Source organism: Ambystoma mexicanum, chromosome 6p (assembly GCF_040938575.1).
Source record: "Ambystoma mexicanum isolate Mex_15411 chromosome 6p, UKY_AmexF1_1, whole genome shotgun sequence".
NCBI lineage: Eukaryota > Metazoa > Chordata > Amphibia > Caudata > Ambystomatidae > Ambystoma > Ambystoma mexicanum.
Genome location: NC_090935.1, coordinates 1167084536 through 1167106607, shown reverse-complemented (window position 1 = coordinate 1167106607; position 22072 = coordinate 1167084536). Strand labels below are relative to the sequence as shown.

General features: G+C 46.2%; 1 protein-coding gene across 1 annotated transcript in view; it reads left to right on the top strand.

The window, feature by feature from the left end:
• CEMIP2 (cell migration inducing hyaluronidase 2) overlaps positions 1-22072 on the top strand; it is a 473131-nt gene that overhangs the window by 297254 nt on the left and 153805 nt on the right. Inside the window, exons 13-15 of the mRNA XM_069625802.1 lie at positions 2925-3056; positions 5366-5401; positions 13889-14044. Of these exons, the coding sequence (XP_069481903.1) occupies positions 2925-3056; positions 5366-5401; positions 13889-14044 (324 nt within the window). The remainder of the gene's footprint in view (positions 1-2924; positions 3057-5365; positions 5402-13888; positions 14045-22072) is intronic.

The following is a 22072-nucleotide window of genomic DNA, read 5'->3' as shown; positions in this document are numbered from 1 at the left end:
CCTCTATGGGTGACCTGGAGGGGTACACGAGACAGCTATCTGCAGCCCCCAGGATCAAGCAAACAACCCACAGGTAAGTTTTACCAGGGGTAGGACAGTACCTTCAGGTGAAGAAACCGTTGCTGCAGGGCGGTTCGAGTGGTGAGGCTAGAGAAGACCCGGTCATTGGTTTCCATGTGTTGGTGACTGGAGAAAGGGACTTCAGTGAATCTGGCGATAGCTCGAGTTCAGACAGACACACAGCAAAGGATCTTCTTGGTTCTGACTTGTTTGGTACCTTTTTTTCAGGCTCTGTTGAAAGATGGTTGATGTGGCGGATGACTCTTCTCGGTCCTTGTCTCCATTGAGGGGACATTTGGGAGCTGGATCAGGTCACTGAAGACTTAGAATGATGCCCACATAGTTTCAGGTGAAACAGCACTTCAGAAGCGATGCACGGCAATGCACCCGAGGTCCCAGGGTATTGGTGAATTTCAGTCCATGGAGGCCGCAGCTCTTCAAGGGATGGTGCAAAATGCAGTTTGTCTTGGGACTGGTTAGGCCCACCAGTCCAAGGGAGGAAGAAGTCCTCTTTGGATCTTCCTTGACGTTTAGAAACTGAGGTCTAGACAGCGGTTACTCAGCAGGCGCTGCTGGTCACTGCAGTTTGCTGGTGTCGTCCTTCTTTCTTCTTATTCTTCTTTGGACTTTTCTGTTCCAGTGCTCAACTCTGGGTTTCAGCTCTAGGACCTCTGATTTATGCGGGAAACCTGGCTGAGTCCACCAATTATATCCCATGCACCATTCAAATTTGGGGATGGCTGTCCAATGGGGACAGCCAGCCTCCTGGTCTGAACTGGTTTCTCTCAGGAGTATTGCAGGACAAAGGACAGGGGCGTTTCGGTTGACCCCCCCCCCCCCCCTCCTTCCTATCCTGCCAGCCACTCAAAGGGTCCTTGTGGGCTTTCCAATGGAACTGTGTGAAGACAAAGGAGCAAGAGGACCCTCCTCCACCTTGTTCAGGGCTTAAAGTACAGCCACCATTTTGGGCAAATGGTGTCCCTTGTGTCCTCTACCGCAGCTGCGAAGACAGCGTGCGATGACAGTTCACAAAAAGTTGTGTAAAATGTACATTGCCACCAGCCTCAACAGATGGACCTGTCACAGTAAACAAAAAGTTACTGGAGAGCCGAGAAAAGGGGTGCATTGGATCCAAAAGCACTCCACATAAGGTGGGGTGTGCCGATCTCACAAAATAAAGACAGGTAAGATAAAAAGTATCCCCCTGCCTTGGTTTGCGAAGTAAAGTAAAAACATGCACATGGAAGCTCTAGGAGCCCTCCAGCAACACTGCACAGAAAGTGTTGTCTGTTGCTTTAGTACATTTTAGATGCCTTTTAAAATTGGAGGAAAGAATGACTCCACAAAGAAAAACCAAAAAGGGGTGAAAAGCGTTCCCAAAAGTAAAAGAATGAGTGTAGAAAAAGGTTCCCCCATAGGGGAATCGGTCAAAGAATCCATGAGTCCAGAAAACATTTTAGAGGGAATCACAGTTGGAGAGAATTTCGCACAAGGATGGAAATCTACTCTAACAAACACAGCAGATTTGCCTCTTATGTGTAAATGTTAGTTCCTTCTTATGCGCAATTATATTCTAAAACAATATATTTTACACATTTTGTGCAGCATTTCCCTTATTGTGTAATAATCAAAAGGTTGTGTTGCTGTGTTAGACCAGTTAAAAAAAAAAAGCAACAGTTTGAGTTTTGATACCTTGTGTTGGACTAACTGAACATATTATACTGAGGTGGAATAATGCTTGAGCTTTCAAAGTCCTATAGATCGTCATGGCTTTTTTGCCTTCTGAAGATCTGTCTGACTTTGAAAGCCCATACATTGTTCCCTCTCAGCATAATATCATCAGTTAGATCAATTCCAAAGCAATGTAAAATAAACTCAAACTTGTGTCTAATATTTAAGCGTTTGTAGAGTGCCTTTAAACCAGCTCACATCTTCTGAAGGGCAGCCTAGACTGCCCGGCCCATTCTACCACTTGAAGAATCAGGAACTCGATGGGAACACCAAGTATGTTGATGTATCCGAGCCCTAGAAATAAGGCCTAAGAAAAATCTCCCTAGCATGCCCTTGTTACTGTACATCTGCTCCCTGATACCTGCGGCTGCGGACCTACGAGCACGAGTGGAAAGGAGAGCACCAGCAGTGATGCCGTCTGGCTTCTCAAGCTATCAAGGAGGCGAGAGGCAAGTTCCCCAAAAGGTCAGGGTTTCTCCTGGCGAGCAGGCAATATGCTGACCCAATCTGGAATCTCCCTGACAGAACCTGCCCACGGAACCCTCAAGGCACCTGATCACCCTCACAATCTCGATTTCTTCTTGTTGGCTATTTACCTTTCTTGTTGTTATTTCACAGGACAGATATTTGTTCTTTGGAATCCTAGTTTTCCCCTAGGACCATCATTGACCAGTTTCTATAGTGACTTCATGTTCGTGCTGTTGTTTACTTTGGAGACCAGGCATAAAATAAAATAGCTAATTTCTTTATTTAAAGTATGTCGTTCTTCTCTATGTATCTGAATCGAGTGTTGATATCCGGGTGAAACTGAAGGGCCCCGATATTAACCTTTGCTCAGCTAATCTTTTGAATGCAAACCGTGTAATTGACTGCCCTTGCCAGGAACTGCAGCACGTGCATGCATTTCCAGACCCTATGGAACATATTGGAGAGGAGGAGGGTGCAGCACAACAATGACTGTGTTGGCATTTTAATTGCTTGCGTTGTGTTGAATTGATCGCGCAGTGTCTCGCGCAGTCGGAGCTGTGCTGCAGACAACCTTGAACAATAGATAACAGTAATGTATGGGAAAGGAAATGGAGTCAAAAAATATATTGTAATATTTTACATAAAAATTCTGTTCCTGTTCCTAGATTTCGTCCCCATCAGGATGCAGACCCGGAGAAGCCTAGAGTAGCGGCTGTGATCGACGGACTTCTGGCGTACAAGAATAACGATCACGGAGCTTGGGTCCGAGGAGGCGACATCATTATACAGAATTCTGCGTAAGTGTCCAGATCCCAGAAGGGGGTGGGGAGACCCAGCGCCAACTCTGCTGATACCAGACTTTGGAGTCCACATTTTATTAATTTAAAAGAAATTTAAATTTCTCAATCAGTTGATTATGTTCACTTTTTAGGGACTTGCTGCTCTCGCCTGAAGTGGTTATGTCAGCAGGAGCCACGTGTCTGTTTATTTTAAGCGTTCAGTGTAAGGTTATATTGGGTGGGAAAATAAATACGATGCTTAGGAAATCGTTCCCAGATAACGTTATGAAACCCCCTCCCCCCCGGACGTGTGCTTCAGAGTGGTCTCTAGGAATCAAACTTGTCATTTCGATGTTTAGTTAATGGGAATCGCAGCCACATTACTCCAAATCACTTTTGCGTGATTATTCAGTCACATTACGCAAACGTACTTTTCTGGCCAAGCTGGAAAGCTGAACACTTTACGCAATTTGGTTTTTCCATTTCCTGTAAAGTGTGGTGATAAGCCAGTAGCATATTTGTTTCAGTAGCCACTGCCCTGGTTTTGTCTTTTCTCACGTGGTCTGTACTCACTCACAGCCTCATTGTCTGTGCCCATCCTATGCTTTTGTTTAAGGCTTAGGATTTTGGAGAGCTTTCTAGAGACACCATTTCAACATGTGGCCTGGATTAGCCCCAAGCCCCACTGCATTGCATTTCCAACATGCTTGTATTGTGGCAAATACCAGGCCCTGTATTTATCCTCCGCAATCTGCCCCGATCCTATTGCTGTTCCCTTCCCGCCTGCCTGACAAACCTGCATGTGAACGGTCTGTGACATCAGGACCATCATTCCAGTCCTGCCATAAATCCTTTATTATGGCCCAAGCTTTAGTGCTTGGACTACCACCAGCGTGCTCCAGTGTGGCCCTTCACACTGGGCATGCGATAATAGCTCGGCCTATTATTCACGACACAATCCGTGGTATGGCAACACTTTCCGTGTACAGCCGTACAACAAATTGAGGTTACCAGATGACTCCATGTCACTGGGGACACCCTGCTCCACTCACGAACTTGCATTTCTCCACATGATTGTTTTCTGGGAGATGTAGACTTGGATCACTTCAATTGACTAGAATTGGACTTAAGTAAAACCAAGGTAAAAGCAAAGCCCAGGACTAAAATAGGGGGTCTCGTGGGACGTGCAGCCATCCGTTAAACACTTCAATAGTGCAGTGGGTCTTAGTTGAAACTTGCATATAATTCTCCCTGTTGCGAAACCTCCATGTCTATTGAAATATGCACATTTCTTTTGTTCCCCTTGCCAAAAGGCCTTCACATCTTAAGCTAGCAGACAAACTAATTCTGTCTGACAAATGATTGGGAGTCCCGCATTTAAATGGCAAGTGTTGAACTCCCTAAAGTTTTAATTTGTTACCCAACTGTAAACTCCTCTTTTTTTATTTAAACATATTTCATTGATTTTAAAATTGATTTTTTAAAAATATTTTGTGATAAGTGAAGAAAAACTTGTCACTTGCTTGCCTGTAACCAAGGTTCTATGAACTTGGGGCCTTGTGAGTTCTGCCCTATAGTTGAGTCGGGTTTGCATAGGATATCTCTGTCGTGAGAGACATAAATACTACTGCTTGAGGTGAAGAACCCGTATTTCTCAAAAATACTCCATCACGCTGTACGTTCCTTGCAGCCGATGTTGGAAATGGCCCCTGCAATCCCAGCGCGCAATGAGGTTGCATTTGAAAGAGACGAGTTGGAGGACTGTCAGCAAATAGGGAGCGAGATCCAGAGCCCTGCCATAAGCCCCTTCGGACGCCCACAGAGGGCATTTATTTTGGCATTTCGCATCCCCGCCCCACTTTTGTTATAATCCTATCTGAGTGGGAGAGACCAGTAGCACCATATATACCCGCTGGAACTCGGAACTCGGCTGCCAGCTCCCCTCGCTCTCCTCCACAGCCACACTTGCTTTTACATTTATTTACCCAGTTTTACGGTGCTTTGTTTCTGTCTGTCCCCCAGGCACTATGGGAGCAATGTTTTCACTGTTTGATCTGTGCCACTTCCTGTCCATCTCCCCAGTGATGTTCTGCCATTAATCTGTGTCTTTCTGACGACTGTGGCTCTGTTTTAACACTTATTTTTACAAAAAGGAACGAAGGTAAGTATAAAAGCTGACGGTCATTTCAAATCGAGAACCCCATGACCACCCGTGCTTGGGTGTGTGGCACTCCCGTGATGCACTGCTGTTTGTCTTGTGTGTGAAGCAAAGGGGCTCATTTGTAAAGACTAAACCTGTGTTTTCTTTTTTCTTCTCATTCTTGCAGGTTTGCTGATAATGGGATTGGCTTAACATTTGCAAGGTTTGTTTATTCTCTGGATTACAATATTTTTAGCTCTGCAGAAGGTTACTTCAGTGGTCATGTTGGAATTGATTATCAAATGATAAAAAACATAGAAGGCTGTCCTCTTGTTTAAAGAATGACCACAATGAGAAGGAACATGTGAACGGCCTCTGTGTCTCTATCTCAGAAAAAGTCATTAATAGAGTTGCTAAGTGCTTGGTTGTTCCTGCGTCACAAACTGCAATGTGTTTAAATTAAAAATCTGCCAAAGACGCGCACCAGAAGACCTTGCAAATTTGTTAAGGGAGGCAGACTTAGAGTATTAGACACAGCCTGGCACCATTCCTGTTTGTCCGCCATGTTTAGTCTGCTTAGGCTTCTTCTTCTTTGTATGGCTACCAGTAAGAATTGTACTGTTTCCATGTCTGTGCCTTCTACATGAATCTGGAATGCGCGCCAGTGGTGCTTACACTGGAAGGAAGGGGTAATGGTGTCTGAGTCTTTGTAGTCATTTAAATTTGCTCCAGATTATGGAGTGTAGCAGCCCCTTCTCGATTCTCCCATCTGGTGAGGACCTTACATAGTGGCACGGCGTCTTGACCTAATTGGGCCTGGTCAGATGGTGGTTAAAGCTAATGCAGATGACCGTGAAAGGGCCACTGAAGGCTCAAGTCTGTCGATGGGCCTCAGAAAATATAGTACAAATTGATCATTTAATGGTTGTTTTAAAACTGCTGGTTTCCCTACACTGACCTTTTGGACTTTTGTTTGGGTCAATACTCCCTCATATACTTGCCCAAATGGACCATCTGTGAGCAGTTTGCTTTGGCTCGTTCTCAGCCCGATGCCCACCCACACATGCAGCGTCTCCTCCCAGCTGTAGAATAGCGCCATTGATATTTCAATGTGTGTGACTAAATCAACAGGCGTGTTTAGGAGGGGTATAGTTTGGAAAGGCGAAGGGATAAGTGGGTGTCAGACTGAATATAGATCAGAGTTATGATGGCAGCTTCCATTCTAGTGACATATAAGCATAAGTGATTTCAGCCTACACCCCTATCACTGTGGCCCTTTTAAAGCAGGTCTGTCAGATCTGTTGCCCTTGAAGATAGAACACTTTGAACATGCTTCAATTCACATTTAAGATTATAAAATGATGGCAGATTCCTTTCATTAAGATGTTGAAGAGTAGCATTAAGAAATGGAGCTCGGTATTCCCTTTTTTAACCAGGCGCACTGAACCTTGTGCGCGCTTGAGGCAAGAGAATAGTTGACCATGAATGTGTTGTAAAGTTTCTCCTGCTACCTTTTGTTTGATGTTATACAGCTACACAGAAGCCAGAGGAGCAGTAAAACCCCATTGCCATTTTGCATTGCCACAATCCTCATGATTAAAATGTGGCCAAATGACCAACATCAGCCATTTGAATGGACCATAACAGAGAATGTTCTGAGGCTTTCTCTCCATTTCGTCTGTAACTTTGATTTCCTGCAATATAATTAAACATTATTTGTGTGCCCTGGGGCATGCCCATCATGTGTGTCAGTGTTATGACTAAGTGGCCATAACCCCATTAGCACCCTGATGGGGTTGGGGGGGGGGAGCTAGCCAATCAGGTAGCTAGCAACTCAGTATGAAACCAACAATCTCAGCCCATGTTCCAAGCTGCCTGATGGCCGGTTCCCCCGTCTAGCATTCCCCTCACTCCCAGACCCTGCTGTTTCCTTTTTTTTCTTATGTGTGAGGCCACCATGGAAAGGGCTCCTTCCCTTTCCATGGCGGCCATCCTGGAACAGTCTTTTCGTTCCGTGAACATGACGCTGCAAGGTGACCTGTTCACGGACTGACAATACTTTCAATTAGCCCCGTCTCAGCCCATGGGATGGGTGCTAATGGCATTAAGCTTCTCCCAGGCCTTTAACTTTGGACGCTGGGCCGTTACCACTCATTCCAGCCGTTGGAATGGGTGCTTAACACAGCAGCAATACTACAGTAAGTTGCCTTGAGACTGGTGTTTCATGGACATTTTCACTCCAGGGTGTAATATCTGCACGCCATGGTTTCCACAAATAGTAACTGACAGAATCCAAGATGGTTGACCCGTGTGTTGTTACCTGACCTTAACCTGGCATGTGACAAGTCCAGAGGGCAGAGCATGATGGGAAAGGAGGTATCTCTGCGACTTCCAGAACCAATAAACTTAAAGGGTGGGATTTTCCCTGTCACCAGGGTTCAAGTGAAGGGGTAAAAGAAGAGTAAGATTGCTGGAAGACGGTGAATCCTCGTTGAACCAAACTGCTTACTCCAAGGCTGATGGCGACAGCCTCCAACTCTCAGTACCCGGCAGTGCACACAGAGGCTGATGCTAGAAGAAACTTGTGAGAAGTTTTAGGAAGCATGTAGAGCTCTATGGGAGCACTACAAAGGCTGAAATATTCCTTCAATGTGGGAGGGGCATTGAGGTTTTAGAAATTGCCTAGATCCTGAGGGATGCAGGGAAGTGTGAAAGACACTTGGAGCGTTTGAGAGGCATTTCGATGTTTAAAGAGCGAAATGCTGAAAAATGTGAGTATGGGAAACGCAGAAGCACTGATAAGTGTGAAGGACTTTGAAAGGCTTCCTTCCCAACAACAAGAGGTCGGAAGCTTTGGAGATTCTGCAGGAAGGCGAGGTGGCGTTGGACCACGCCGACACGGGGTTCTGCCAAATGGACAACGGACAATGGACACTGGAATGAGTGGCAACGGCCCAGCGGCCAAAGTTAAAGGCCTGGGAGAAGCTTAATGCCATTAGCACCCGTCCCATGCCCTTCGACGGGGACAATTTGTTCAGGAACGCAGTAGGTGAGTCTCTTCAGGCCATCAAGACAGACCCAGACGGCTCGTTCCTTGGGCACGCTTCAGCAGCGATGGCCGCCCTTTTCGACCTCGGGTGGCAAATCCCAAGGATCCTCCAAAGGTTTTAGTGGAGGTGCCTCATCTTACCGTCAACCCTCCCATTCGTCGGCACAGGAAAACGTGGGCCATTCCAAGGCCTTCGTCGGAGGACGTTGTCATCACCAGGGTCCCCAAGGTGGCTCTTCGACGTCCAAGCAGGATTGAATCGGCCGTGGTGTCGGGCCCCCACCCGTGCACCCCGGTGGGAGGCCGGCTGGCGAATTTCATTGGCATGTGGAAGACCATCTCCACCGACGGTTGGGTGCTGGATGCTCTCGCCCATGGACAAACCCTGGAATTTCAACAGAAGTGTCCCCCTATAACACCGGTGGCCAGGCAGGAAAACCATGTCCCTCAGCTGTTGCAGGAGGTGGAGGCCATGCTGAAGACTGGCGTGATAGAGCTCGTCCCAAAGAGGCTTTGGGGCCCCGGAGAGTACGCTAGTTACCTCCTCGTAAAAAAGACTGGTGGCTGGAGGCCCATCCTAGACCTCTGTTGTCTAAACAAATACATCAAGTCCCAGAAGTTCCGGATGGTGACTCTTCAGCACGTGCTTGGACAGCTGGAAGAAGGGGACTTTCTATCGTCGCTGGACTTGTAGGATGCTTACTTCCACATCCCCATTCACAGGGGGCATCACATGTTTCTGTGCTTCGTGGTTCAAGGGCAGCATTACCAATTCAAGGCCCTTCCCTTCGGATTGAAGTCAGCGGGAAGGGTTTTCACCAACTGCCAGGCACCGGTTGCGGCGCAGCTGTGTCTACAAGGGATCCACGTCTACCCTTACTTGGACAACTGGCTCATTTGGGCCAGCTCAAAGGACATTGCCGTCAACCACACGGTGAGGACCGTCCACCTTCTGATGTATCTGGGGTTCTCAGTGAACTATGCAAAGTCCTGCTTGACTCCATCGCAGGATGCGCTGTTTCTGGGATCCGTCAGAGGAGAGGATATCGGCCATCTTGGGGAAGGTACAATGGCTGTTGGCCCTGAAGATCGCATGGGTGAGGTCCAGCGAGTCTCGCTCAGAATGATGTCATCGTGCATAAACCTCATTCGGCTGTACAGGCTATGGGTGCGTCCATTACAGGAGTTCCTCGATACCCGTTGGATACAAGTGTCGGGAAGCTTTGAGGACAAGCTCACACTCGAAGAGAGTTTCCGTATAGCAATACAGTAGTGGGGAGTTCACGCACATCTGTCCGGAAGTGCAGATTTCTAGACCCCACCTCACCAGGAGATGGTCCCGATGGACGCCTCCCTGGAAGGATGGGGAGCTCACACCGGAGGTTTTCACGCAAGAGGCCCGTGGCTACCGGAGGAGAAGATGTTGCACATCGTGTTGGAGCTGCGGGCAGTGTTTTGGGCTGTGCTGTGCACAGAAGATCGACCCTCTACGAGTCACGGCTCCGCAGGTGCTGCCGTATCTACTGTTGTCCAAAGCAGGACTCGCCCATGCTTCTATCAAGGTGCATCTGGCAGCTATCTCCTGCTACATCAGATCTCCTGGACGATCGTCGTTGTGGTCACATCGCCTGGTTAAGAAGTTCGACAAGGGACTATTCCGTTGCCGCCGTTGAAGGCTCCAGCCCCGGCGTGGGAACTCAATGTAGTGCTGACTAGGCTCATAGCACCTCCACTGAAGTTTTTGGCGTGGAAGACGGCGTTCCTCGTGGCCATCATCTCTGCACGACGAGTGGGAGATATTCAGACCCTGTCCTGTAAGCCACCTTATTTAACTTTTCACGACACAAGGTTGGTGCCGTCAGACTTTCATCCAAACAAGCCCTTGGTGTTGCCGGTATTTTTTCCGACGCCTTCGTGGCCGGCTGAAAGGACTTTGCACTTGCTGAATGTGGCTAGAGCGCTTAAGTTCTATGTGGACCCCACAAAGAGCTTCCGGAAGATAGTGCAACTTTTTGTGAACTTTGGCACTGTTAACCATGGGAAGGCCCTCTCCAAGGCTTCCAGTTCCAGGTGGCTCTCCGGCTGCATCACCCATTGTCACCGGTTGGCGAACTCACCGTTGCCTGGCTGTCCGAGAGCCCATTCGACCAGAGCACTCGCTGCAACTACGGCGTTCCTGTCTGGTGTGCCCCTGCTGGACATCTGCAGGGCTGCTACGTGGAGGTCAACGCACACCTTCACGAGATTCTTTTGCATCGACCGGGATTCCAGGGAGGAGTCCAGAGTCGGCCAAGCAGTGCTGCGCAGCCTGTTCGCTTGAAGGTGAACCTGGTGAGGAGGTAAGAGAGGCTTATGTTGAGCCTTTGCTGTGCAAGCGTGTACTGCGATGTATTCTTCATGAGCATGTGAATCCATGCCAGACCCCATGCTGGAGAAGGAACAAGTTACTTACCTGTAACTGTTGTTCTCCAGCATGGGGTCTGGCATGGATTCACATGCGAACCCTCCCGCCTACCCCTCTTCGGCTCTTCTCTTGGTCCTACTGCCATTTTACGTGCTACCAAATCTGAAGATGGCTGCCAGAGGAGGGGCTTAGGTAGAGGGCATTCATTGGTTGGGGGCAGTATGACCCAGAGCTCAGTGATTGGTTATTAGGAGAAAGACAGTGGCGAAATGAAACTGATTTTTTCTTAACCGAGGAGTCAGAGCCTGATGACAAGGAATATTCATGAGCATGTGAATCCATGCCAGACCCATGCTGGAGAACAGTTACAGGTAAGTAACTTATTCCCTCTCGTGTCCACTCTCTGCCCACCCATCCAAGTGGTAACTCCATTGACCTTATTCTCATCTCCTTTCTACTCTGCACCGCTCCTTCTCCCTTTGATCATTCCTTCATCTTTGCCTCAATCTTCACTCCTGCTTCCTCCCCTCCTCCTCAGTCTACCACTTCCATTACCAAGCACCTGATTCCCTCTTCCAAATTCCCTATAAACATCTCGGACATACACGACTCCCTCAACCGATGCAAAATTCACCATTCCGTCCTCTGATAAAGCCTTCACTAACTTCAATGCTCCCTTCACTCTTAATACATTCACTCCTGAACACTCCCTTCCACAGCCTTGGATTACACCTACCACCTACCACCCACACCATGAAAATGAGAAACAACCTTTGCATTTAGAAAAGATCTAGACACTCCTCAGATCTCCAACTCTACCTCACTACTCTTCAAAACTATTACTCTGCGCTCAACTCTGCCAAACATGACTTCTGTCTCGCTCATATTACATCTCAATCCTCTCAAACTAAGCGCCTCCAAAAATCTCTAGACTTAATTCTCTAATCTCCTAAACCCTCCTCCATTTCCTCTACGCTGTCTGCTAACTATCTAGCTCTCTACTTTGCTTAAAAAATGCCCAACATTCAAAATAGCCTTGCAAAGTATCTTTGACCCCCACCTGCTATTTTTTCTCCACCACCTCTCCTCTCATGTAGCAATGTCTTCTTTTGCCCCCTCTAACCGTGATGCGATTCTTGACTTTCGCATCAGGGCTAACCCTTTGTCCCCCATCAACCCGCTATCCCCACACATAGTGAAACTTCTAGCTCCCAGTGTTGCTCCATATCTTTCTTCCCTCTTGAACTCTTCTCTTGTCGGTGCCAGTTTCCATCATTTTACAAGTTGGCTACTGTCATCCCTATCCTTAAGAAACCTCGCCTTTATCCTAACTGTCCTGCCAACGTTCGTCCTGTCACTCCTCTACCTCACTTTTCCAAAATACTATAGTGTGCATTTTTCAACAGACTCACTGAGTTCTTTGACGCTCACAACCTCTGGGATCCTCTTCAATTTGGCTTTCGACCTCTGCTCTCTGCCGAGTCATCTCTCCTCAATGTCGGCAACTAAATCTATTCCGCTTGTCATGATAACCGTTCATCTATTCATATACTTCGCAACCTCTCTGCTGACTTCGATACCATCAACTTTTCTGACCTTCTCTCAATACTATCTATCCTAGGCATCGGGGACAAGACCCTTGCTTGGTTTGCCTCATATCTTGCCCCCAGACACTTCCAGATGTCCTGCAATAGCCTTACCTCCCCACTCCCCTGCCCTTACTGTTAGTGTTCCCCAAGGGTCAGTGCTGGGTCCACTTCTCTTCACTCTCTATACCTCTATTCTTGGCACCTTGAACTCCTCGTTTGGCTTCCCCTATCAACTCGTTGCTAATGACACTTTAGTCTTCTCCTTTCCCTCCTTATCTGACGAGCTGCAGTAAAATATCTGTCTTTTATCCATCAAATACTGGATGGCATCTCACTCATTCATGCTCAACTCCACATAGACTGAAGTTCTCTACTTTCCATCCAAACGGGCTACGTCTTCCTCTCCCCCCTCCTCTTAACATCTCTCCTGACTACCTTTGCTAATCTGTTCTGCTTGGTGTTGTTTTCGACCCATCTCACAATTTCTTGCTCTTCATCTCCAAATCAGCCACTGAGGCCAAACTTGATCTCAACATCCAAAAAATTATACTTCTTCTTCCCTTCAACACTGCTGAGCACCTGATCTCTTTAGTACTCTCTCCATATGACTGGCCTCCCCAACTATGCTTTTTCACCGCTCAACAAAGTCCTCAACTTTGCTGTCAGTACACTGCTAAGCCTGCCCTTGCTTCACCTCCACCTCCCCAGCCCATAATCAGTAAGGCTGTTTATCTAGGAGACAGAGCAAATCAATGTTAAAATGTTTTGTAAGCATTTGTTGTACCAACAATGCATTGATTGCTTTCCTTGTAATTTTCATTAAATAAAAAATAAACTCTATTACATAAACAAATGCACTCTATTTCTTGAGGGTATGGCTATCGTTTATGCTGGAAGATAAGGCATCAGTAGTGCCAGAAGATATAAAATGATTACCGTTCCAGAACATGCAGTAAAATCATGTTTTGTTATTGTCAAGAGTGTAGGCATTCTGGAGATGGTTATGAGCATCGTTGGTGGCTGACCTTATGTCACCATGGCTTAACTGGTGTAGGCCCCTCATTAGTATTCTAAAAGGGGCAAGACATTAAGCCACACTTAATATCTGTGGGTATTATTGCTTTGACTTTACCAGAGGGTCTTCTGGTCCAACAGGTGGGAGGGTTATGTTTTGGTGGCACAGTAGACTGTGTAGCCTTCTCCATTCCAGCCATTCACTGATCATCTCTCTGAGGCTGGGGGGAGGGGGCGGTGAAGTCCTGGGGGTGGTCCGAGCTAACACACATCTTGCACATGGCAGCAGAAGTGTGTGTGTGAGTGTGAGAGTGACACACTCTTGTCTTGGCCTCAACTCAGACTCTGCATCAGAGAGAAGGTAATTTGGCAGTTAACAAGTTGTTGGGGCAGATATAGGGTGTGTAATGACACTGTTGCAGTGCTTGACACATGTTTGCTCACAACTGAGGATGTAATGATGGGTAGCCATGCCACAGGGATCCTCCTTGGAATTGTGATGGACCCTTGAAAATCATGAACTTTGGGGAGACATCGTGGTGTAAGGATTCTCTTCTCTTTTATTGCATTAGAAAATAAGGTTGAGAGTTAGGTGCCACCATTATGCTCTGTTGAAATATTCATACCACTAAAATGTAATATTTATTTTCGCAGTGATGGAAGTTTCCCTAAAGATGAAGGCTCCAGCCAAGAGGTTTCAGAATCCCTATTCATTGGAGAAAGTCAAAATTATGGATTTCAAGGTGGACAGAACAAGTACTGGGGCAGCGGAGGCATTGACAATAAAAATCGCACGTTACCCAGAAACAGGTAATTATAGATTTAAAAATTTTGAAAGTTGCATGAAACGTGTTTGACTAAGGCCTCAATGCCTCATTTCATTTGGGAGATGATAGCCGAGCCCTGTTTTTTTCTTTGTATTCTGGGGTGTAGTCCTCGATTTAGAACATGGAAATCCGCAATTACATATCCCAGAATACCAAAGGACTAGAACTGGGCTGCCATCTGCCCAATGCAATGACATTGTTTAACTAGTGGGTTCCAAAGTGCTCCGTTTAAACACGTAAAGAAACACATGTGCATATTGCAATGGGGTAATAGGTGTATGTTATTATTAAGAAACAAAGGGGTTTGGAAGGATTGCTGGGCTAAAGTGTGGTCTTTGTCTGGCCTTTCATTATCTTAACAGTGCTTTTGACAGAAATGAGTGCTTGATAATGGCTATAACTGGTGACTGAGCGGTGACACAGACTAATAATCTGTCCCTGTTCAATACACTCCTTTTAGCTCAATTGACATATTCTTGGGGTGTGATGAATGCTGATTCATGCCCACCATGCGAAGGAAGTGGGGATAACATATATCACATGTTCTCTTCTTTTTGTCCTTCCTACGAGGTGCTGTATGTATGTGAAACCCATGTTGAGAAGAAATAATGGCTCTTATCAACGGTCACATTAATTGCACATTAAATCAATACTGTTTCTTTATACAAATAGATAATTTATTAAAAAAGCGAAAAGCATCAGAAGCTATCTGTTGTCGCACAAAGAATTAAATACTTCCTACTTGGTGCTGTATGTATGTGAAACCCATGTTGAAGAAATAATATTCATATGTGGTCTGCGGCAATGCTCATTGGTAAAGCCTGGCTGAAAAGGCAGGAGAAGATCAGACTGGCAAGCACAGAGGATCCTGGCGCTCTTTGTGAAAATAGTTGATATGATAAATCCCCCTCCAAAATAATACTGGTTGTCTTTTATGTTTGACAGATAATTGCAGATATTACTCTTTGGTGGTTCTTAAATCTTTTATAATGGTATGTGTATGTTTTATGTGTTTTCTTTTACTGCATTGATGTATGTTTGTTGGATTGGCTGCTAGACGCGACGTCAAATAAAGCTATTGTTGATGATGAATTACTTTAGAAGGACAATAATCTCTGAAGCAGGACATACGTTTTACCTTGGACGTGGTAGTGTTTTGTTTTAGAGTGGGTAACTGTTTTGAAATCAAATGAAATTTCGTGTTTGGTTTAGATTGATTGTATTGTACTTATTGTGCGTGATGGCTAGCACTTTGATCAAAAACTCTTTACACGAGGAGGACTACACTAGTGAACGGAGCCCTTGGAGTAAACCCTTTGCAGGGTGCATTGCCGAAGGTTGAGCCGTTGGAGGACACCAGTGGGAACATGGAATTGTAACACCACAGAGAATTACCTTATAATATTCACATTATGCTAATAATATCTTTAAGCATGTATGGGGTACAGGGATATGGATTTGGGTACAATGCAATTTATCTACTTTCAGCTCGACTGTTTTCAGATGTTACAAGTGTGTTGGCTCCTTTACAGTGCAATCGTAGCCTTACAACAGGATTGCATTTTCAGTAGGATTTTGAACATTTCCTTGTTGGAGGTAAAAGGGTTTACATGTAACTTTGTCAATGCAAGCAACCGATCTGTTGATGGGGCTGCTTTACAAGCCTCCTTTGGGAGTAACATGCCAAGGCTGCATTCGTGTTGTGTTTTCCCTTTTAAGTGTCTAAGCCACTTCTTGCTTGGGATCAAAATACTGCATATCCTAAATACCCCATAATCCAAATTATGTAATCTTCTACCTGCCACTCAACCTCCATTTCAAGCCTTCCTTCCTATCCTAATCTGCAATGTGGTTTAATAGTTGTAGGGAAGGGGCATGGAGTTTGCCTCATCTTTGATTTGCCTGGGCTTGCTGGTTTCCTCCACAAGGATCAGGATCCTATGGTTGAGTTTCCTCAGCCTCTTCAATCAATAGCCCAATGTCTTGTTACTCTTAGTTTTGGTGCCCCTCTACATTGTCCAATCGTCCATCCACATGTTACAGTGACTTGTGCACTTGTTTCAGTACGTTCGCCCTGCATTTGGCAAATGTTCCTCTGTGAACTCCTTGTTCCCTTCCCATGTCTGTTGATAATGCTTATTGCTACTGTGTTCATGCAGGATTGCTGTTGGTCTTAAGGGTGCGTTTTCATGCTAGTATACAGTCCAATATCTGGGTTACCTGAGTCTGCTAGCCAAATTAAAATTGCTTTCTGTTGAGTTCTTTCTCATGTTCTGGATTCTTTCTTCAGTTCTGCTTCTCTTGCGCTTGCCTCTGCTTGCTCCTTTTTTAAGCTATGCAGTCAGATTGCGCTCTTTTTTTCTCAACTTCTTTCTACTTAAGACAGTCTGGTTGGTTGTTTCATAGTCACTCTCTTGTTAAGTTTTAGTTGACTGACAATCACACTGCCCAGTCTACACTCTTGGTTTCCCTGCACCCAGTCAGGGTTGGTTGCTGCAATTGGTACACATCTCTAACTCTTCTTGTAGTTCTCCAGCTGACCATTGTACATCCTGAAGGCTTCTTATTCTCTGTGGCCAGGTTATGCCAGTATCTCAGATAAGGGTTCCCTATGATCCATTAAGCGCCATCATCCCTGTACCCTGCCTCATGTTTTTCTCTGGGCCCATCTCTTTGCCTCTAACTTATGCTGCGCATGCCAAGTACTTCACTGGACCTTACCTACAATCGGTACCTACTCACCACTCACCCTAAGGCCCCTTCAATGGAGATAGCTTTGTGCATGTGACATTGGTGTGGGGCGGGCTTTATGCTGGATTGGAAGGGAATATCCGAAGATCAGTTGGTTCTGAAGATGGTTTCTGCTCATTTCCTCACATTCCTGAGACCGTCCTTCTGCAGCTGCTGTTTTACTCTTTCAAGAAGGACAATGTGACAAAATGGCTACTGCTCCGTAGGTGTACAGGGATGAGTAGTAGCTAAAGCACCTACTCTGCCCCCACACTACGACTAAACCAGCAGTGATCCCAATCATTAAGGTGAAATTGGCACAGCCATACAGGTATTCCTCCTTTGTATCTTTTGGTAACATGGGCTGAGGGCAGACTATATTGTTCTTTTGGGGTGTGTGATGGTACAGATGCAACACAAACATTAGTACAGTGCTAATAAAAGAATGTCCAACCAAGCCAATATAAAAACAGGAAATTTAAGAAAATTAACAATGCGTACAATTAATGAAAATTACTAAAGGCCCTCCCCTGTAAAGGAAACTGAGAGCATGCAAACCTTGGGAGAAAAGGGGGACACTCTGGTGAAGACTGGGGTGCAGACAATTGATTTCAGCAGCAAAGCTTCTTGCAAAATGAGAGCGGGGTTTCATAAGTTTCTAAGGCCCTTTGTGGAGGACCAGGGCAGACAGGACCACTACAAATACTTTGATTGATTGACTTGGTTCAACTACCTCAAGTCAGATTTCTCTGAGCTTTTCTGCAGTCAAGCTGGTGTAAACATGGTAGAGTCATGATGTTCCGATTGTAAGTTGCTGTCCATGTGGCTTTGGGCCGTGGCACAATGTGGATTGAATTGGCTTTCAAGACTGGTCTAGTCGATGGCTGCCAACAAAAGGTCAAGTCGGCAGTTGAATCGGATAGAAACAATGCTTCTGCTGCATCTAGTCAGTGTTCAAGATGGGTCAGTCGGCGTCTTCCAGCGAATTTAGTCAGCTTTTCAGTTCTCTCGAGGATACTTCTGTTTGTCTAGGTAGTGAATGGGGTGCGGCATGTCGGTTGCTTCATAGCAGCGAGCTGGCAGTCGAGTCATAGTGGCAAATATGCTTCACTAGCTTATGTTGGTGTTGAGACTGCTTAATGAAGCAGGCAAGCAGTTCAACGTTCTTAAAGTGCCAAAACCAGCCCCATGGGTCCTGTAGTGGCCCAGTGAGTGAAGTGTGATCAGGCTGGCTCAAATGTTTCATGAGTTGGTAAACTGAGCTCTGATCCACCTCTGGACGTCTGAACTGCTGGGAGAGCCAGTTCAGGGTCTCATTGGACAACGTGAGTCCTTTGTTCAGCACTTCCACCCCAGGAAGATTGTCTGGTTCCAGTGCACAGGCAGGCAAGGGGTTTTGGTCATCAGCGGTTTCACTCCAAATGTATCCTTGAGGTGGTTTGGGAGAAGAGATTTTCCTCTTCTTTGGAGCCTTCTATCTTGGCCTCTATGGCAAAGAACTTTGGAATAGAATGTATCCCCAACAGATTTCCAGATGAATCCTTGTTCTCTTGAATCCCAAAGATGAATCACCCCCCCCCCCTTTCCCTAATAGAGGCACAATTCTTCAGCAGATTGGTCCAGAACAAGCCTGTTGTCTGTGGTCCAATCCATGCTGCTGTAACAATGGCCCTTTACCTGCTGATGTCATACCCAGAGTGCTGTGTCTGCAGAAAGTGGTGAGCAGGCAGGAAGTTTGGGGAGCCACAGTAAAAAACAAGCTTGTGGAGCCGGTCTGGATTAACCTATCTAGTACTCTAGCTCTATCCCCTTCCTCTGTCAGCCTACTTCTAAAGAACACCAGTAATCTGCACCCTGGTGTGAGAGGGCTTTTGTCATGTCAGGACTGTTTTTGAGGCACTGGTTAATAGTGGACCTACTCTGGAGGTTCCCCTCTCCTGGAGCAAGATGTCTACCTTCTTCGGTAAGATCAAAAGAGAAGCTTCCTGGGCACGGCCCCACAGGGTTATTGGTGCAATGTACACCCATCCCTGTCCTGAATGGGTCACATCACCAAGCTGACGATAATCATATCCAAATGCATGTGGCTTTATAATTATATAATCTCAGTAGTCTCCTTGTCCTAACCAGACATAGGTTATATTTGGATATAAATGTGCCACCAGACTGCTCGGCTACTCAATTATAGGAATTTTTAATCACAGATGCAGACATTTAAGAAGCCACCTCTGTCGATTTAAATGTGTGTTCCAGGAACTGTTAAGGAATGCATGTGTTATATTTCAACCTGCCCTGCTTCCACTGCCGGGCAGGAGCTGGGAATGTCACACATTCACAGCAAAGGTACACAGGTGCACTTGTTTTTTGGCATGGAGCGGCATGGAGCATTCTGAAGGAAGTGTCTGACTAGCATGTCCCCCTTTCAGAAACCAAATTACCTGCATCATGTTATTGGTAAAAACCCAAAAGGTTCAGGCTATCCCACTCTCGTCACATGGCATTCTGTCGGACATGATCATTCAAGTGTTTGTGAAACATCTCTAACAGGTGTACTGCAATAGCATTCACTTCAGGAACTTGGGTAGGTCTGGTGTTCATTGTACGTCCTGGTGTTTAGAAAAAGTAAGATGGTCTAAGAGAAGGCAAATGTGAGAGCTTTGACTCCAACATTTCCCTGTGATAAGAAATATTAAAGATGGTCACCATGGCTGATTTCATCATTGCCCCTTTCGATGTCTTGACCTTTCACTTCAGGATGTATATTTGTGTAAACCCATTCACCAGAGGAGGTGAAAAATATTCTTCTACTTCACCGTCTTTTGGTTTCAAATCGGCCAAATGTTTCATTGTGGACACTCTATCCATGGTGCTTGTTCATACCGGGAGATGATAAAGTGCTGATGTCAAGTCAGGTTGTCGGAGCTGGGATCCGTTCATCTCAGAAAGACATGGAAGCTACTTTATTGGTGGGTTTCACTGAACTTCAAGAAGTCCCGTAGGTTGCCATCAAACAGGATTCTTTTCATTAGTGTAGTTCCCTCTACTTGGACTTTGAAGACATTCCTTACCCAAAAATGGTGTGACATCTACCAACCAGTCCTCCTTTGAACAAAACTCTCTTCTACAGGTGTCAAAAGTTCATCATCCTTTTTGTTTTGTACCTTCTTGCATATTTCTGATGCCAGAAGCAAAGGTAAGTATCTAGTCCCAAAAGTTGGAGCTGGATGCTTGATGATCCCATGTTTCGGGAGAACAGCAGATCTTTGGATCCCTACACATCCAACAGAATCATATTTGGTAGATGTTGCAGGCCATTTGTCTATGTGGGGACCTATTTTGCTAAACATAGCTCCAGCTGCCATTGGTTACATGCTTTCTCTTCAAGCAAAGGTATGACTGTGCTTGAGGAGTACAGAAGGTGTTTTGATACTGTCACTACTTCACTTGGCACTTCAGAAGACTCCTTTCATAAAGTTTGGGGGGCTGTCTTTGAACTCTGTCGCTGCCCAAATACAACTTTGTCAGTTCAAGACTTCCTGAATGCTGTGATTGCAGCATGGTAGTTTAAGGATTCAGAAGCATTGTTCCTAGGCAAGTGATTCACACACCGGGGACACAGTGTTCCTATTTCTACACTAGCTCAATGAAAATAAGTATTATTGGAGCTTATTCAGTGTGTTTCCTGTCTCTAAAATGCGCTGGAAACATCAAAGAACCCAGCACAACAAAGGCAGCACATGAGAAGGCCATGCAAGTAAAATTAAAACCAAGATGCTGGCCAGGCCAACTACAACTTTTGTCATAGCCGTTGAACCCAAAGCAGCCCCGGATGTACTCCAGGAGAGCCACCAATCCCAGCCAATGACCAAATGCAAATAGCAAGTGCAGAACCTCACTGGAAGTTCCACCCAGAGGGAGGACGGAACAAAGTATAAAAGCACCCAGCCGTGGTTGCTCAGTATGGTTTTCAGTAGGCTCGCTTTTGGAGAAGGCAGGAGATGGGAGAGCGGTGTGAGATGGGAGAGCGGTGTGAGACGCAGGTTCCCGAGAGATGGTATAGAGTCGAATGTTGGGCTTAGTGGAGAGTTTGGATGAGGTGGTGAGAGCTAAGTGGGTCAGGTAAGAGGTGGCGATATCAGAGGTTAAGAAAATATCAGAGGAGGTGATAACTGCGCTAAGGAAGGGAAAGGAAATTGTGATAGACAAGGAAGAGGTGATAACAGCAGAAGGAGAGGGTGCCGGAAGAGGTGGTAAGTGAAGGGACTAATTGAGAAGGGGATAACATCAGGAGGGGGAATAATACCAGGACACCGGAGTGGAAGTCAGAAGGTGGTAAAAGGAGCAAGGGAGCAGGGGGAGGAAACACCAGAGGGCAGAGGAGACACAGAAGAACTAACATCCGAGGGAGTGAGTGATACATATGTGGAGTAAGGAATACCATGAGGTGCAGGTGGTGGTGATGGTAGTACGCAGGGCATTGGTTGTATAACATCAGGATGAGAAGAGTACTGTGAGAAACCTGAAGGTGTTTCACCCGCTAGTCCCCTCAGATCTGTCGTCCAGGTGGCCAGGACACGGCCATCGTTTTTGGATTCAGTTCCTGTGGGTAGGGGAGGGTCACCTGGATGGGCGGTGTCTTCGGGGAGTGGACGTGGGACATCAAAGGTTGAGACGCGGTATTTGCTTCCTTATGACACCTTTTCCCCATCCTACCCTGTGGGATATTTGGAAACTCTATCCGCCCCATCCGTGATACCGTCCTTGACTCCAGAGACGAGCAACGCCAACGAGTTCAGCACAACCGGTGAGAGCTGATAGTAAGCCGGACTGTGTTGAGTTGAAGGTTGCAAGCGGCAACAATCTGACTTCAAGGAACCTGTGTACAAATAACGTTTGTGTTTCTGAACTTGCAAGAAAGGCCAGTGAAGGGCCAGCTGCAGAATGGTCAGGTGCCGTAGGAGTGCTCATTCGAAGAACTCTGGCTGGCCCCTTTGGTGTGCAACTACAAGTACTAGAAGGCCGTAGGAGAGGCCGACGTGAGGTGTCTGAGTGGTCCTACAAGGATCACGTGAAATCCCTTGTACAGTCGAAAGTCTCTGACCCATTGCCAAGAGAAAGCTACAGGAAGGAAATCCTGCCGCTTTCTGATGAGATTGTGAACATTGTGTTAGAAGGGCTCTCTGAACCCGACTGAGGGATGGCAAGGGGAAAGCTAACGAGACTGAATCCCATACTGTGATAAAACAAAGTGAACTGTGTATCTAGCAAAAGTGAACCCGGC